The sequence below is a fragment of the Convolutriloba macropyga genome, chromosome 14, assembly GCF_964194025.1.
Source record: "Convolutriloba macropyga chromosome 14, txConMacr16.3, whole genome shotgun sequence".
Classification (NCBI taxonomy): Eukaryota; Metazoa; Xenacoelomorpha; order Acoela; family Convolutidae; genus Convolutriloba; species Convolutriloba macropyga.
The window spans coordinates 8,668,478-8,688,120 of NC_134481.1; the positions used below are offsets into that span (position 1 = coordinate 8,668,478).

At 38.9% G+C, this 19,643-nt stretch overlaps 1 protein-coding gene across 2 annotated transcripts in view; it reads right to left on the bottom strand.

Moving 5' to 3' along the window:
- Positions 1-228: 228 nt before the first annotated feature.
- Positions 229-19,643, bottom strand: part of LOC142353240 (chymotrypsinogen B-like) — a 43,577-nt gene continuing 24,162 nt past the window's right edge. The window contains exons 4-5 of one of the 2 annotated variants that reach the window (XM_075405472.1): positions 2,924-3,089; positions 229-588 (exon numbers count right to left, since the gene is read on the bottom strand). In XM_075405472.1, coding sequence (XP_075261587.1) covers positions 353-588; positions 2,924-3,089 — 402 coding nt within the window. In that variant the 3' untranslated portion in view covers positions 229-352. The remainder of the gene's footprint in view (positions 589-2,923; positions 3,090-19,643) is intronic. The other variant, XM_075405473.1, reaches the window with a different exon arrangement.

Genomic DNA, 19,643 nt, shown 5'->3' on the forward strand with positions numbered 1-19,643 from the left:
GAATCGAGGTGAATAAATTGTTTTCACCGCATTCACCGGAATTCTTCGAAAAAAAAGTTTCCGTGCGCGGGTGCGAACCTCTCACCTCCTGAGCCTTCCGTCACTTACTTCTAAGATCTTTTTGTGAATATAAATCAGATTCAATGAACGTTGGAAAACAAATGCGGTGAATTTTTGTACGAAATACGGTGTATTTTTGTAAGAAAGTCGAGAATTATTTTTTTCCGCATTCACCCGAATCACCGCATTTCTTACAAAAATACACCCAAAAATCTCGACCCGGGTCGACTCACAATTTCAATTGAGATAAAACGCCGTTATTAGCAAAATTATATTAAGTTGGTCATTTAGCTCACATCAGAGCAATTTTGGATAGTATCCAGAGGAAATTGTCGGGAACACTCGTGAAATAGTTTTCAAAGTTATCCAAAATATGTCCATCATGTAAGGAACAGCTGGCAATTCCATACAGACAGAATGAAACGCGCCAAATGTTATCTCCAGTGTCATTGAACAGGCCAAAAAGTGGTCCACCCTCGTCACCTCTGCAAAGAGCACCTGAAATCCACCATATCTGCAAATCTGGCTCTGAAAAAATTATTGTTGAAATTCAGTGTGAATTTTCCCTGACCGAGTGTGTTGACAATTTCTAGAGTGAGAAAAAGATGTCGGCAAAAATATGCGAGAAAATGCGACACAATTTAATTGAGACTTGAACTCCAAAAAATGTCGCATTTCAAACCATTTGGCGCCTGTCTTGCAAATAATAGCAAATTAAGTTAAATTTTTTCATATTGACGAGCTAAAAATGCAGAGTAACACTTTGAACAGTGTCTCAAAATTCACCATAAAAAGCGCCAGACGCTTAGCACAGATTTGGTTAGAGATTGCCGATGAGAAATATTGTAAAAACACATTATAAGATTCTTAAGAGGTTTGAACATTTTCCAATTCATAATTATTAATGTAGTTTACGTGATTAATGTCCACCCATTATCATAATAACCAATACAAAGTTAATTTTATTATAACAGGGGTTCATGACGAAGATTTTTGTCCCATAGCTTATCTCTTTGTCTCGCATTTATTTTTTTGAATCTGACCCCTGAGATTCGAACAAATCCCGTACTGACAGTAGAAACGCCCAAATTTCAATTCAGCGAAAAAACTGTTTTGTGTGCGCAAATTTTTGGGTGACTGCGATTCCGAAAATTTTTGAGTGACTGCGATTCCGACCACGATCTGAAAATTTACGTATCAGTTTGCAAAAAAATTTATTCGATGTTTCTGAGAGCTAATTTTATAACATGTCATCCGGGGTCACCGACAATACAGATTTTATATGATTCGTTATGATTCTTCCTTTACATATTAGGTCATATATGATCCTTAGTAATCACACTGAGTCACATATTGTTTGTATGATTTCTTAGTAGTAATACAAAGATCATATATAACTCAAGCAAAAATTATACAAAAATTTTTTAAGCTGAAAACGTGAATACTTTTCATTTTCAGTAAAGATTGAAAAGGCTTCTTTTAAATCACACAAGGTCATATTATGAACATAAAACATTGACTGACGCCAAAAATTCCTGTACAATGTAGTCGGAGGGCATTTAAATTTAATATATCGTATTTGCAGTTCACATATAACAATGTGGATGCACCATAGCAATGACTTTGGATTTTATATGCATTTAGAGAATGATTTAAAAATCAATTGGAAAAGTTATTTTTGCATTTTTCCATAAAACGGATTATTTATAAGAATAAAATGGTTTCAGAAAATATAAAAAATTTGGTCATATAATAAGACTTATTTTTTAAAATCAGCACTCAACTTTGCCAGAAGTATTGCATTTCAAATCATGCTTGGATAATATATCTTCTGATGGTTTCCTGCTAAGATCGTACTAAGAAATCAGATATGGATAGTATGGAATGATATATGATCTTTGTATGAAATCACAGAAACTTCAACCCGAGAACCGATACTGATCACACATTGTAACTTTTGTTGAATTTTAAATAGAGATTTATCGAAGAAACTAAACGCCTTTTGAAGGAACTATTTCGAAAAAAAAAGAACTAAGATGACGTTTCATTTTGCCTATAAGTTATAAGAAGCTGTTCATAATGTAGTTATGTGGGTCATTTGTCCACTTCTTAACCAATGTTTTTATTTAAATTGCAGCTGTGTTAACCCTAGATTCAACATTGTTTTAGATAAATGAATAAACAATGCCCAAAGTATTCCCAGAATACTGCTTTCCAATCGTCAAAAGTTTATCAGTACAAGTCGTTTAAACATTTAGAACATACCTGACTTATACTTTATTCATATTTGCTGGGAAACTTTTACAATTCAAAGCACTTCCATTGATCGATATCTGCGTAACACTAGCTTTATTAGGTTTTAAATCGAACTTTCTGCGCGGATTATAACATTGAACTATTTTAGCGTGAATAAACTTGATAGGATTTTAAGCGATAAAAATTTTGTTGAATTTGTAAGAGCCGAAAAATTGAAATTTTATCCAGAGAGAATGGACTGAAGTTATTTTGTCCTGTAACATCTGATTGTCTGATTGTGTCTTGCAGATTGTTATTCAGGCGGTGCATAATCTTATAATTGTTGATATTAAAATTTTTGCGAAACTTTTTCAAAAAAGACTTTCAAGTCCTTGGGGATATCACGATCCCGCATTGAACAAACTTAATAACTCATAGAAAAATCTGGCGTATGATCATAGTATCGGTTGTTATATACATCCACCCAACCACCCACCCACCCGTCAGTTCGCTTCGGTCATTTTGGCGACAGTATGGAGGGGGGGGGGGGGGGAGGGTTGTCAGGGACCAATATATTGAAACGAAATTTCAGCACTTTAATTGTAGTATGCGCGAAATATTATGTCACCTCCTTGAGTCACTGGTCGAGTACAGATGTTACCGAGAGGGCACTGGATCAGCTCAAAAGGGTCATTAGATGGTGCAGCTGGTGTCTCGACAAAGAATGCCTGCTGAAGGACTCTTGGGAAGTAGTTTGATCGTTCCGAAGTACATCCCATCCCAGAAGCCACTATGTTTCAACAGAACAGTTTACTTTCAAGCCTGGTGGTGGTGCATTTTTATGGGTCTCTATGCAAAGCCGTCTGCATTTTTAAAATTGTCCCTACGAAATCAAACCTACAAAAAAAACAAGGGCTTCGGTCCGTTTTTAAATAATACAACCCAAGGAAACTGACAATTTGTTATGTTTTAAAATGGACAATAAGTCAATAATGAAGCACCTCACCCGTATGAAATTGTTATTCCAGACCCTGACATAAGAATAACTAAGTAAATCTGATATCTTCGCAGTATGGGTCACTCACTCTACGCCCGATTTTATCAAACACCACGCAGAACATTGGAAAATCTATCTATTGCAGTCAGCGATGATGACTTGTTGCATTAGTGGTCAGCACAGAACCCCCGAACCGGACATAACTGACAGATTTGTGCAAGTGGATTTCACAGGCGCAACCTTAATACAACCCGGGTTGAGGTCCCAGACCGAAAGTCCATATGTCCAGACCGTCCCAGACGGAAAGTGCCTATGTCCAGACCGTCCCAGACGGAAAGTGCCTATGTCCAGACTTTCGCGCGTTCACCAGACTTTCGTGCTTTCATGTCCAGACTTTCGTGCGTTCACCAGACTTTCGTGCGTTCATGTCCAGACTTTCGTGCGTTCACCAGACTTTCGTGCGTTCATATCCAGACTTTTGTGCGTTCAACAGACTTTCGTGCGTTCACCAGACTTTCGTGCGTTCACCAAACTTTCGTGCGTTCATGTCCAGACTTTCGTGCGTTCATATCCAGACTTTCGTGCGTTCACCAGACTTTCGTGCGTTCACCAGACTTTCGTGCGTTCATCAGACTTTCGTGTGTTCACCAGACTTTATAATTCCGATGAACTTATTTTCGCTAAATTGGCTTGGATTGATTTATTTTGAGGGGATTAAAACAGTCTTCTTGTTATACGTTAGTTTAGCAAATAGAATTGTAGTAGTGTGGCGAATACACTATTCCAAAAATATATTGGAATCGCGAAGCGAATACGGAATTTAGTGAGCGTATCTAAATTCACTTAGTGGAATTGCGGAGCAAATCCAAGTTAGACTTTGGCGAGCGTAAAAAAGAAGCGTTTACTGAGCAACTTGAATTCAGATTGATAAACGAGATTATGATTACTTATAATAAAATATTATGAACAAAGTATGAAATAACTTAGTAGACTAGCGGGAATATATTTATACGTGAATACTAAAAAGTCATAACCTTAGTTATGATATATTTATGATTTCTATATAATATAGAGGGTAGGTTGATAATTAAGTACACATACAAATTTCGATATATATATATATATATATATATTATATATATATATATATATATATATATATATATATATATATATATATATATATATAGGTAATCATATGTATCACATTTCCCCCGTGACAAAAATTGGAATTTATTTACAATTTTAAAATCAAACAACACCAAGAAGTAAGGAGTTAAACATAACTCAAAATAAGTTGCAAATGCTCAACTTAACTGACAATAAGAACGAACTTGTATATGCAAAGCATATGTAAAGAATTATTGAACTGAGAAATAAGAGTGATCATTACAGCACATTAAATTAGAAAATTCCAATAAAGTTGAATTTGCAGGGCAAATACAATGAGAAAAGAAATTATGTAAACGGGCAAGTTGAGAAGCATAAATTAAATTGCACATACGAATATGAATGGATTCGCAGAGCGAGTACATGAATTAAATTAACATTGGAAGAGAACAACAAATTGAATAAATGAAATTGAAAAATGTAATTACAGAGCAAATACATAATTGAATAACGAAATTGTAGTTTATTTCAGTTTTCAAAGTTTGAATGTTTTCATTCTATTTCATTTTCTGCATGCCACACCGACATTTCCCGTTCTTGCTCATACTCAAAATATCTAATTCTGGGGTCCGATGGTGAAACTTGCCCCAATTGTAAGTCAGGTCGAGGTGGTAACGGGATTCTTGATTGTTCGTCGTTTTGGATAAGGGCTACTACCGAACCTTCTTGTTTTGAAGCTTTCTTGTCTTTTTTATTTTTTCGCTTCTTTGGTTGAGCTGAACTTGATGAGGCCAGGGAACTTTTTGGGGAAATATCCGCATCCGTGAATCCATAAAATTGGGGTCGGTTGCGGTTGCGGCCTTTTGTTTGATCGTCCTGTCCGGGGGGTATATGCGGTGATTGTGAGATTTGTGATGCAGGTACAGGTAGAACCGGTACAATCGAAATCAATGGTTGGTCTGGAGCTGGCACATCTTCGTGAGAATCATCTGGGATAACATTGTGACGTCTTTTGAGCTGCGGTTTTGTCGGTTTTCGTACCATCAGCGCACGCGATACGTTTGAATTTATGGACGATACTACCGATGTAGTATCCCGTTGGCGGTGTCTGATTTTTATTTCGCCCCTCTTTTGTTTCTTAAGATGATTGCTGTGTTTTGCGATTTTAAATTCCGTTGTTTTCTCGTAAGGAGCAGGGCGTCGTTGGGCATATACGCACAAATTGGTGGATCTTTCGGCTCTTGCCCCAAATTTTGCGAGATCACTATCCCGAACCTTTACTGGGGATCTGCCAGGCTCGTTGATGATCGTTGTCGTTGGTGACGACTTCGTAACAAAAGATCCAGGCTTAAGTACTTCGTACAGACCCGCCAACTGTCTTTTTGCTCGTTTTTTGTTTGGGAGTTTTCGTGCCAGCTTGCCTTTAAGGGACTGTTCCGTTCTCGGTATACGATCCGTAATTTGCGGGTGTGTAATGAAACGAGACTCTTTGTTGTCTGATTCCCGGTGGCGCTGGCCTGAAGAGGCCTGACACATCTTCTGTTCAATTGCGATATCGCCTTTGTTAGAACTGATCCATCCAGCTTCGTCCAGCAAGTCCTCCGCAGAAACCGTTTCAGCATCTAAATAGTGATTAAGAATTTTTTCATAAGTTAGAATTAAACTTGAGGGAAGTGTGCTATTATTCCTTAAAGGAGTATTTGCGGGACGGCCGAAATGAGCTTCAAAAGGTGTTATCTTTGTTGTTTTCTGTTTAGTTAATCGTAAATCAGAGACTATTTGTTTAATCGCTTTAGATGTTGAAAACGTATCTTTATTTTCAGCTTTCATGCAGGAAACGTCTTTTAATTGTTTGGATCATTCGCTCCATCAATCCAATAGCTCTATGATCACCGACCGGAGCGTCGAGAATGTTGATATTATTTTCATTACAGTAGTTTGTAACTTGTTTACCTACAAGACAAGTTGCTTGGTCTAAACGTATTGTTCGCGGGATTCCATGAGTATATGCATAATCACGAAGAAATTTTACCCCATTAGCGTTGTCGAATATTCTAACTGTCGGATATTTGGAATAACGGTCAATACATGTTAAGAAATAAATATCTTTATCTTTATCATTAATTATCGGACCCCCAAAATCAATCTGTATTTCTTTGTTTGGTTCTTGACAAGCTTTATGTGGGTGCCATTTAGACTTTGGTATGATAGGTTTTAAATTCTTACCATTATCTGTACATGGGACGCAATCGGATGTTTTTGCTAAAATTTCCCTATGCATATTGGGAGAGAGAGATCATCCCCCAACTACCAGGGTGCGTCATGTGGATGGATTCGAGCACCGCCTCCTTAATAGAATTTGGAATGGCCACGCGTTGATTAACACACAGACACCCAGATTTTACATGTAGATCCTTCCAGCGGAAGTGGATGTACGTGCTCACTTCTTTGCAACGGGCCTCATCATCCTGTAAGACACAGTCGCGGATCTCTTTCAACACCGCGTCCTTACTAGTGAGGACCGCCAGGAAAGATTTGGCGAAGAGCTGGTTGAGGTTATTTTCAAATATCTCCTCCCGGGATAGCTCGATGTCATATTCCTCGGGTGATGATGATGCTTGGGCGTTACTGGGTCCGGCTCTTGTAGATGAGATGGGGGTAGATTGAGTGCGGAATGTCACTCTTGGGGTTTGTGGTGAAGTGGTTGGATTATTTTGCGATGCCTCTTTTGCTGACATTTTGATGTGGAGTATTTGCTGTGTAGAATTAGCTATTAAATGGCAATTAGAATTTTGCGACTGGATTCGCGATGCGAGTGTAGTGTCAGATTTGAGCAAGTGATTTGCGTGGCAATTAAAGCGAGAAATGAATTTTCGATTGTAATTATTATCTTGAGCTCGAGTAGTGAATGAGTTATTTGAGGCATTTGAATTATGCGTGCTTCATTTAGCAGGTTTGCAAGAGTGGACGCGCGTCTTGTGTACTTGTGATTTGTATTTATTGTTTATGTGCCGCTTATGGAAAGAAATTTTATTCGAGTGACTGAATAAAGATGTAATTGCATCGCGAATACGGGAAATTGTTGCTACCATAAATTCCTCATCGTATTGAGTGACGCTTTTTGCTTTTTGATTTGGTTGGCGTGAAATATAATCAACTAAACCCATTCTAGTGCCAGGAATATGTTCGATGTTAAAATCGAAAGGTAACAGGCGATCGATCCATCGGGTTAATCTACTATTATAAGATTTATTTGAACGATGAGATTTTAAGACTGAAAGAAGTGCTCTGTGGTCTGTCAATACAGTAAAATTCTTCCCAAAAAGATAGTATTTAAAATATTCAATAGCCCAATCCACCCCAAGTAATTCCAGTTCATTTATACTATAACGTTCTTCATTGCTATTAAGGAATCGGGACGCAAAAGCTACCGTTTTCCACCTTTCACAATCCAATTGCTCAAGTGCGTCGCCTAAACCTTGACGGGATGCGTCGCATTTGATTAGCGTTTCCAGTGTCGGGTTAAAATGAGTGTTTTCAGTAGCATTCGCAATAACGGTTTTTATATGCTCGAAATGCGTTTGATGATTTTCATTCCAATTAAATTTTTCGTTTTTCTTTAATAATGGCCGAAGAGGATGACATACTTTGCAAGATTAGGAATAAACTTACTTAGGTGATGGACACTTCCCAAAAATAATCGTAATTGTTTCAGTGTTTTTGGAGCTTTGATTTCCGCAATTGCTGCTGTTTTGGATTCTTTAGGTTTGACACCGCTTTGTGAAAATGTGAAACCAAGCCAATTTATCTGATGCTTAGCAAAGTGACATTTGCTTAAGTTAATTTGGAGATTATCAGCCTCAAGTTTTTTAAAACAATCGTAAACGTATTTGAGGTGCGATTCCTTACTACCTTTGCTAACTACAATTATGTCGTCAAGAAAACAATATGTGTTAGACAAACCAACTAATGTGTAATCCATCGCCTTTTGAAACTCCGCTGGCATATCTGTAAGGCCATAAAATCCTGTTTTAAAACGATACGTACCTGTTGCGTTACCACAAATGATATTGAAATTACAATGACGTGCGGTATCTGGATGCAAGTTTAGTTGACTATATGCGTACTTTAAGTCGATCGTTGAAAAATAAACGTTTTCGCCCTGATTAGAATCGTTAATGTGCTGTGAAATTGAATCGATAAGACTGTCTATGTTTGGCATTTGGTATTTATTTTTATGTATTGATTTGTTTAAAATTTTTGAATCGAGAGCTAACTTTACAGATTAGTCCTTCTTGACTGTAATTACGATAGGGGAAATAAAATTTTTATCAGAACATTCTTGTAACTTTTCAATATGTCCTTGTTGAGAGAGTTTTTTCAATTCGTTTGATACTTTGTCCAACAGATTTATAGGAACGCGACGGCCTTTTTGGTGTATTGGAGTGTAATTTTTATGGAATTTTGAACGAACAATACGTATTTTGGACTTACTGATTCTGGAGATTAAATCTGGAACATCAGTTGCAATTTGTGTCTTGATTGGACAGTATTCTTGTTCTACCTGATTAATTGTCTTTTGATTATCTGACTGTTGAATTGAGAGTCCAAGTACAGAAAACAAATCTCTATCTAACAGTGGGCGGTGGTCATCCATCACGACTTGAATTTCTATTGGATTCGCGTACCAATTGTTACTTTGAATTGATGTTTGAAGAGTGCCTAGCGTATGAATAGGTTCGTTGGAGAAAGTTTTCAATTGTTTAGGATTTGCCTCGCGTATCCACTTTGAATTTGGGTCTTGGGAAACAATTGAAGTTGCCAATGATTCATTTACTATTGTGCACACGCTACCCGAATCCACCAAAACATTTGTTGCTGTATTGCCGATCGTTACGGGGAGATTGATTGCCTCCACTGAAGTTGTGGATTCCGTAGAAGACATTTTAGCCACGCAAATTTCTTCATCCGATGAATAATTCGATTCCAAATCAGGATCAAAATCAATCGAAATTTGATTAACGTCTTCAGCTTGGTCGTCTTTTTCGACATTATTAACCCGTGGCCTGGGTTTTGGGTACGAATTAGGGTTTTTTGGTTTCCGACAGACTTTTGCGAAATGATTATCAATACCGCAATTATTGAATTTCTTTCCTCTAGCGGGACATCTATTGCGATGCACATAAATCCAGTTCATTCAACAGAAATGACAAGTTGTGGGCTTTTTCCGTGCCGTAGTGTTTATGGTAAAAAAGGGAGTAGCATTTGCGATGCGCGTCCGCTGCACTTGATTGACGGTTGAATTGAGTTCATTTTTATTTGCATTCATTTTGAGCTGGTTGAGAGTACCCATTTCGATATTAATTGCTATTGCCAATGCTTTGTCAGGTTCTACCGTTTCTTTTAAGAGCTCTTTTTGGATATCTTCATTCTGCATATTTGCGATAAAATCATCTCTAATGATCGTATCCCCTTTTTCTCCTAAATCGCAATTTTCCGAAAGTTCTTTGAGATGACCATAAAATTTTTCAATTGGCTCTCCCTTTTGCTGTTTTCGAGTAAGGAAGAGATATCGATCGAGAGTGATGTTGTGAATTCGGATGAAAGTTGTATTCAAGACATCCCAAATATTTTTTGTTGAAATTTCATCCAGAACAACAGTCGAGTTTTTTGAATTGAATATTCTCCGCCCTTCTGTTACCAGACTCAAGTACATCAATGACAATGCTATTCGATCGCAGAGTTTCCACGGTTTGTCTCCGCATAATATGCCTATCGCTATAATGCGTTGACAACCATTTTCCATGCTGTTTTTGCCTGTTCATTACGGGTGCGTCGATCTCGCTCCGATTGTGCTGTCGGATTTTCAACTGCGTCCTCGTAGGTGGGTTCACGAGGTAGAATTACGGGGGGATCAGCTAATAGTAGATCCACATCAATTCCTTCACGGGCAAGGATTGCAAGTTTAAGCTGTGTCCTCCAATGTTCCCATCGCAGAGGAGGTTCAAGAGTTGCCTTTTCCCAGAAAGGCTGTATTCGGAGTGGAGAATTGCCACTGTCCTTTAATGCTGACTGCGCCATGTTATACGTTAGTTTAGCAAATAGAATTGTAGTAGTGTGGCGAATACACTATTCCAAAATTATATTGGAATCGCGAAGCGAATACGGAATTTAGTCAGCGTAGCTAAATTCACTTAGTGGAATTGCGGAGCAAATCCAAGTTAGACTTTGGCGAGCGTAAAGTAGAAGCGTTTACTGAGCAACTTGAATTCAGATTGATAAACGAGATTATGATTACTTATAATAAAGTATTATGAACAAAGTATGAAATAACTTATTAGACTAGCGGGAATATATTTATACGTGAATACTAAAAAGTCATAACCTTAGTTATGATATATTTATGATTACTATATAATATAGGGGGTAGGTTGATAATTAAGTACACTTACAAATTTCGATATATATATAGTTAATCATATGTATCAGACTTCTCCACGAAAGCGTTTTGGTGAATATATTGAAGGATTAGTGTAAGTGTTTTTCAATGGAAATTGTAATTAGATTTGACGATTTGATTAGTGATAATTAGCGATTCGCGTAAATCAGAATTAATCGCCCTTGATTATATAAATTGATCTCAGTTATGGGAAAGGGTATAATTGTGCAATTAATCATCCATGAAACATATAAGTGAAATAAAAAATTTAACAAAGAAATGTTACTTGACAAATGTTGGGTTATGGGTTTTTAAATTCTCTGATTAAAATCAATTTGCTTTTGTCTTTCTAATCTGGTACGTTAAATTTTCGACTAAAGTTTAAGACTATAGTTTGTTCGATATTCTAACACCCCCACTCAGATTTGAGCTGATTGCGTAGAGTCTGTTCCCATCAAAACTGCTCTGAATGTTTCCAATTCCGGAACGGGTAAGGACTTTGTGAAGATGTCCGCTGCCATCTTGTCTGTAGGAACGTAATGAATTGAAATAGTCCCAACCTTCGTCTTGTCCCGCATGAAGTGAATCTTTGTGACTATTTGTTTAATCGCTTTAGATGTTGAAAACGTATCTTTATTTTCAACTTTCATGCAGGAACCGTCTTTTAATTGTTTGGATCATTCGCTCCATCAATCCAATAGCTCTATGATCACCGACCGGAGCGTCGAGAATGTTGATATTAATTTCATTACAGTAGTTTGTAACTTGTTTACCTACAAGACAAGTTGCTTGGTCTAAACGTATTGTTCGCGGGATTCCATGAGTATATGCATAGTCACGAAGAAATTTTACTCCATTAGCGTTGTCGAATATTCTAACTGTCGGATATTTGGAATAACGGTCAATACATGTTAAGAAATAAATATCTTTATCTTTATCATTAATTATCGGACCCCCAAAATCAATCTGTATTTCTTCGTTTGGTTCTTGACAAGCTTTATGTGGGTGCCATTTAGACTTTGGTATGATAGGTTTTAAATTCTTACAATTATCTGTACATGGGACGCAATCGGATGTTTTTGCTAAAATTTCCCTATGCATATTGGGAGAGAGAGATCATCCCCCAACTACCAGGGTGCGTCATGTGGATGGATTCGAGCACCGCCTCCTTAATAGAATTTGGAATGGCCACGCGTTGATTAACACACAGACACCCAGATTTTACATGTAGATCCTTCCAGCGGAAGTGGATGTACGTGCTCACTTCTTTGCAACGGGCCTCATCATCCTGTAAGACACAGTCGCGGATCTCTTTCAACACCGCGTCCTTACTAGTGAGGACCGCCAGGAAAGATTTGGCGAAGAGCTGGTTGAGGTTATTTTCAAATATCTCCTCCCGGGATAGCTCGATGTCATATTCCTCGGGTGATGATGATGCTTGGGCGTTACTGGGTCCGGCTCTTGTAGATGAGATGGGGGTAGATTGAGTGCGGAATGTCACTCTTGGGGTTTGTGGTGAAGTGGTTGGATTATTTTGCGATGCCTCTTTTGCTGACATTTTGATGTGGAGTATTTGCTGTGTAGAATTAGCTATTAAATGGCAATTAGAATTTTGCGACTGGATTCGCGATGCGAGTGTAGTGTCAGATTTGAGCAAGTGATTTGCGTGGCAATTAAAGCGAGAAATGAATTTTCGATTGTAATTATTATCTTGAGCTCGAGTAGTGAATGAGTTATTTGAGGCATTTGAATTATGCGTGCTTCATTTAGCAGGTTTGCAAGAGTGGACGCGCGTCTTGTGTACTTGTGATTTGTATTTATTGTTTATGTGCCGCTTATGGAAAGAAATTTTATTCGAGTGACTGAATAAAGATGTAATTGCATCGCGAATACGGGAAATTGTTGCTACCATAAATTCCTCATCGTATTGAGTGACGCTTTTTGCTTTTTGATTTGGTTGGCGTGAAATATAATCAACTAAACCCATTCTAGTGCCAGGAATATGTTCGATGTTAAAATCGAAAGGTAACAGGCGATCGATCCATCGGGTTAATCTACTATTATAAGATTTATTTGAACGATGAGATTTTAAGACTGAAAGAAGTGCTCTGTGGTCTGTCAATACAGTAAAATTCTTCCCAAAAAGATAGTATTTAAAATATTCAATAGCCCAAACCACCCCAAGTAATTCCAGTTCATTTATACTATAACGTTCTTCATTGCTATTAAGGAATCGGGACGCAAAAGCTACCGTTTTCCACCTTTCACAATCCAATTGCTCAAGTGCGGCGCCTAAACCTTGACGGGATGCGTCGCATTTGATTAGCGTTTCCAGTGTCGGGTTAAAATGAGTGTTTTCAGTAGCATTCGCAATAACGGTTTTTATATGCTCAAAATGCGTTTGATGATTTTCATTCCAATTAAATTTTTCGTTTTTCTTTAATAATGGCCGAAGAGGATGACATACTTTGCAAGATTACGAATAAACTTACTTAGGTGATGGACACTTCCCAAAAAGGATCGTAATTGTTTCAGTGTTTTTGGAGCTTTGATTTCCGCAATTGCTGTTGTGTTGGATTCTATAGGTTTGACACCGCTTTGTGAAAATGTGAAACCAAGCCAATTTATCTGATGCTTAGCAAAGTGACATTTGCTTAAGTTAATTCGGAGATTATCAGCCTCAAGTTTTTTCAAACAATCGTAAACGTATTTGAGGTGCGATTCCTTACTACCTTTGCTAACTACAATTATGTCGTCAAGAAAACAATATGTGTTAGACAAACCAACTAATGTGTAATCCATCGCCTTTTGAAACTCCGCTGGCATATCTGTAAGGCCATAAAATCCTGTTTTAAAACGATACGTACCTGTTGCGTTACCACAAATGATATTGAAATTACAATGACGTGCGGTATCTGGATGCAAGTTTAGTTGACTATATGCGTACTTTAAGTCGATCGTTGAAAAATAAACGTTTTCGCCCTGATTAGAATCGTTAATGTGCTGTGAAATTGAATCGATAAGACTGTCTATGTTTGGCATTTGGTATTTAATTTTATGTATTGATTTGTTTAAAATTTCTGAATCGAGAGCTAACTTTACAGATTTGTCCTTCTTGACTGTAATTACGATAGGGGAAATAAAATTTTTATCAGAACATTCTTGTAACTTTTCAATATGTCCTTGTTGAGAGAGTTTTTTCAATTCGTTTGATACTTTGTCCAACAGATTTATAGGAACGCGACGGCCTTTTTGGTGTAATGGAGTGTAATTTTTATGGAATTTTGAACGAACAATATGTATTTTGGACTTACTGATTCTGGAGATTAAATCTGGAACATCAGTTGCAATTTGTGTCTTGATTGGACAGTATTCTTGTTCTACCTGATTAATTATCTTTTGATTATCTGACTGTTGAATTGAGAGTCCAAGTACAGAAAACAAATCTCTATCTAACAGTGGGCGGTGGTCATCCATCACGACTTGAATTTCTATTGGATTCGCGTACCAATTGTTACTTTGAATTGATGTTTGAAGAGTGCCTAGCGTATGAATAGGTTCGTTGGAGAAAGTTTTCAATTGTTTAGGATTTGCCTCGCGTATCCACTTTGAATTTGGGTCTTGGGAAACAATTGAAGTTGCCAATGATTCATTTACTATTGTGCACACGCTACCCGAATCCACCAAAACATTTGTTGCTGTATTGCCGATCGTTACGGGGAGATTGATTGCCTCCACTGAAGTTGTGGATTCCGTAGAAGACATTTTAGCCACGCAAATTTCTTCATCCGATGAATAATTCGATTCCAAATCAGGATCAAAATCAATCGAAATTTGATTAACGTCTTCAGCTTGGTCGTCTTTTTCGACATTATTAACCCGTGGCCTGGGTTTTGGGTACGAATTAGGGTTTTTTGGTTTCCGACAGACTTTTGCGAAATGATTATCAATACCGCAATTATTGAATTTCTTTCCTCTAGCGGGACATCTATTGCGATGCACATAAATCCAGTTCATTCAACAGAAATGACAAGTTGTGGGCTTTTTCCGTGCCGTAGTGTTTATGGTAAAAAAGGGAGTAGCATTTGCGATGCGCGTCCGCTGCACTTGATTGACGGTTGAATTGAGTTCATTTTTATTTGCATTCATTTTGAGCTGGTTGAGAGTACCCATTTCGATATTAATTGCTATTGCCAATGCTTTGTCAGGTTCTACCGTTTCTTTTAAGAGCTCTTTTTGGATATCTTCATTCTGCATATTTGCGATAAAATCATCTCTAATGATCGTATCCCCTTTTTCTCCTAAATCGCAATTTTCCGAAAGTTCTTTGAGGTGACCATAAAATTTTTCAATTGGCTCTCTCTTTTGCTGTTTTCGAGTAAGGAAGAGATATCGATCGAGAGTGATGTTGTGAATTCGGATGAAAGTTGTATTCAAGACATCCCAAATATTTTTTGTTGAAATTTCATCCAGAACAACAGTCGAGTTTTTTGAATTGAATATTCTCCGCCCTTCTGTTCCCAGACTCAAGTACATCAATGACAATGCTATTCGATCGCAGAATTTCCACGGTTTGTCTCTGCATAATATGCCTATCGCTATAATGCGTCGACAACCATTTTTCCATGCTGTTTTTGCCTGTTCATTACGGGTGCGTCGATCTCGCTCCGATTGTGCTGTCGGATTTTCAACTGCGTCCTTGTAGGCGGGTTCACGAGGTAGAATTAAGTTTTTGGGGGGATCAGCTAATAGTAGATCCACTTCAATTCCTTCACGGGCAAGGACTGCAAGTTTAAGCTGTGTCCTCCAATGTTCCCATCGCAGTGGAGGTTCAAGAGTTGCCTTTTCCCAGAAAGGCTGTATTCCGAGTGGAGATTTGCCACTGTCCTTTAATGCTGACTGCGCCATGTTATACGTTAGTTTAGCAAATAGAATTGTAGTAGTGTGGCGAATACACTATTCCAAAATTATATTGGAATCGCGAAGCGAATACTGAATTTAGTGAGCGTAGCTAAATTCACTTAGTGGAATTGCGGAGCAAATCCAAGTTAGACTTTGGCGAGCGTAAAGTAGAAGCGTTTACCGAGCAACTTGAATTCAGATTGATAAACGGGATTATGATTACTTATAATAAAATATTATGAACAAAGTATGAAATAACTTAATAGACTAGCGGGAATATATTTATACGTGAATACTAAAAAGTCATAACCTTAGTTATGATATATTTATGATTTCTATATAATATAGGGGGTAGGTTGATAATTAAGTACACTTACAAATTTCGATATATATAGTTAATCATATGTATCAGACTTCTCCACGAAAGCGTTTTGGAATATATTGAAGGATTAGTGTAAGTGTTTTTCAATGGAAATTGTAATTAGATTTGACGATTTGATTAGTGATAATTAGCGATTCGCGTAAATCAGAATTAATCGCCCTTGATTATATAAATTGATCTCAGTTATGGGAAAGGGTATAATTGTGCAATTAATCATCCATGGAACATATAAGTGAAATAGAAAATTTAACAAAGAAATGTTACTTGACAAATGTTGGGTTATGGGTTTTTAAATTCTCTGATTAAAATCAATTTGCTTTTGTCTTTCTAATCTGGTACGTTAAATTTTCTTTCTAATTCTCACTAAGTTTAAGACTATAGTTTATTCGATATTCTAACACCCCCACTCAGATTTGAGCTGATTGCGTAGAGTCTGTTCCCATCAAAACTGCTCTGAATATTTCCACTTTCGGAACGGGTAAGGACTTTGTGAAGATGTCCGCTGCCATCTTGTCTTTAGGAACGTAATGAATTGAAATAGTCCCAACCTTCGTCTTGTCCCGCATGAAGTGAATCTTTGTGTCGATGTGCTTGCTCCTCTTGTGCATGACTGGGTTTTGGCAAAGTCTGATAAAACTTTGCTGGTCTTCTCCAATTGCTATTGGACGTTTCTGTTGGATGCCAAAATCCTCTAGAAGTTGTTTCAGGTAGGGTGCTTCCTGAACTGCTGCTGCCATGCCCTGAGATTCTGCTGCTGATGAAGAAAGAGCAATTGTGGCCTGCTTCTTGACACCCCAGCTGAGTGCTGCGCCACGTCAGTTGAGCTTGAAGTAATAGCCCGTTGTTGATTTTCTGTCGTTCACATCTCCAGACCAGTCTGCATCACTTTCCCCCACTAAATCATAACTAGCCTCTTTTGTGTAATTAAGTTTTAAACCTTTTGAACTTTGAAGATATCGCAGAAGTCGTTTTCCGCATATCCAGTGTTGATTAGTTGGTGCGTTCATGTGCCTGGACAGAATGTTGTCTGTGAACATGATGTCTGGCCTCGTCTGTTTGGCCAGATAAAGAAGTGATCCAACCAAGCTTCTGTAGAGCCTCTGGTCAACTTCTTTGTCTCCGTTCTGTGCTGTCTGAAGTTTCAAATTCAAATCAGCTGGAGTTCTTGAGGGTTTGCATTGATCCATTTGAAACCGCTCAAGCATTGTTTCTATGTAGCGTTCTTGGTCGACTGTGACTTTGCCCTCTTCTAAGGCCCAGAAACCATTGTAGTCTCCCTCTGCCTTCCATGTGAAATGTTGCCTCTAGTGCCTTCTTGACATCGGAGATCACTGTCATACTCCTTGATGCTACTATGATGTCGTCAACCCAGACCAAGATGAAGGTATGATCCTCTGCCTCTGGTCTTGCGACTAATCAGTGATCGTTCCGGCTTCTGGAGAACCCCTGTCTCAGTAGGAAGTTTGCCAGCTCTTTGTACAAGTTGTTAGCAGCCTGTTTCAAACCATAAATTAATTTATTTAGTCGACATACTAACTTCTCCCCATCTGATCCGCGTTTTACAAACTCCTGTGGCTGTTCCAGATACACTTCTTCCTCGATTGATGAGTGCAGGAAAGCAGTCTTGACATCAAACTGGTGCATCACATGGCCCTGCTTCGCTTTTAGCTGAAGTAAAGTCCTGAATGTCTCTGGCTTACAGGTTGGCGCAAAAGTTTCAAAGTAGTCCAGTCCTTCCACTTGTTTGAAGCCTTTCGCCACATAGCGTGCTTTGTACATATCGACTTGACCACTGGGTCCCAATTTCACTTTGTAGACCTTTTTGCCCGGAATGACGTCCCTGTCTGTGGGTGGTCTCACTAGGTCCCAAGTCTCGTTGTCTTGGAGTGCCTTGACCTCACCATTCCTTGCCGGGTACCACTGGTTCCATTCGTCAGCTTGCTTGGCTTCGTAGACTGTTTTGGGTTGCACATAGTAACCCTCAGTCACAGCAAGATGGGTCCAGACTTCTCCAAAAAATTGCGGAACATTCCTTGCTCGTGTCCCTCTTCTGGGCTCTGCCCTGTCCGCTTGCTCCAGAGCCTCTTCAAAAAAGCCAAATGTCTGTGAGAAGTCCTCCGTTTCACTGTCTTCCTTTGACTCAGAGTCTCTGAGACTCCCTCTTGTTGCAGTAAATTTTTCATCCAGTGCTGCTTCCTCAACATCTGAGGCATCTCGTCTCAGTGTCGTTTCTTGAGTGTTCACGCTCTCTGCGTCATGCCACTCTTCCTTTATTGCAGTAGATGTGCCCTGCTCCTCTTTGTTGCCATCGTCTTGATGACCATCATCTGGGTGCCAGATCCCCAGTTGCTGTGAATCCTCAGCTAATAGGTCAGGCGTCTCTGTGTTGTCGGGGATTGAGACCACTTCGGACTCCTTGATGATCACATCTCCAACTGCCACAACCTTGCGTGTGTTGGGTACGTACACCAGGTATCCGTTGTTTCCTTCAGTGTAACCCACAAACTTTCCTTCCAGTGCCTTGGGTTCAAGTTTGCTGACATCTCTGTCCCGCTTCCTCATGAAGACTGTGCAACCAAAAATAGATAGTTTACTAATTGAAAGCTTAGGTTTTATACCTCGCATCAGCTCTGCTGGGCATTTTTCTTCTCCTTGTCTAACAACCAAGTTCCTGATCCTTGTTCCGTGAAGAATTGCTGCTCCCCACATCATCTTGGAAGTCCTGAGTCAACGAGAAAACATCTTGCCATCTCCAGCAGTGTCCTAATGCACCTCTCAGCTAACCCATTCTGTTGTGGCGTCTCTGGTATGGTCTTCTCCTGTAGAATGCCTGCATCTAAGCAGTATGTCCTGAAATGCTCCGAGAGAAACTCCTTCGCAGTCTTGCCTCAGCTTCTTGGGCGTCCCCACACTGAGAACAAATTTCATCAGGCTGGCCAGTGCTTCACTCTTTGCCTTAAGCAAGTCCACAAACACAAACTTCGTGTACTGGTCTGCAAACAAAATGCAGAACCGGAACCCTGACAGTGACTCTACTCTGAAAGGTCCCATCACGTCTGTGAACATCCTCTCCAGCTTATCTTCTGCGTGGGTCTCTGCCACTCTTGGTGCTGGAGTCTTTGTGATCTTGGCCAATGCACACACATTGCATACATGATAGAGTTCCCCCACTGTCTCAAATGACCCAATTGTCTGTGCCACTTCCTTGCACTGTCAAGTTTCACGCTCTTGGAACTCGTCTTGAATTTTAGAACGCTGCAGGGTAAGTAAAACAAATTTTTTTCTTGCGTTAGTTTCATCCGAGTTCCCTTCTGGAGTTTCATGCAGCTGTTTCTTTTCTTGAAAGTGAAGCTATGTCCCTACTCAGTGCATCTTGAGACTGATAGGAGGTTTGAAGAATAGTCCGGCACACACACAACATTTTTAAGTTCGCACTGCAAATACCCTTTGTTTGAGGGTATGCTGATCCTCACACAGCCTCCGCCCACCACTCTGGAAGCCTCTCCGTTGGAATTTCT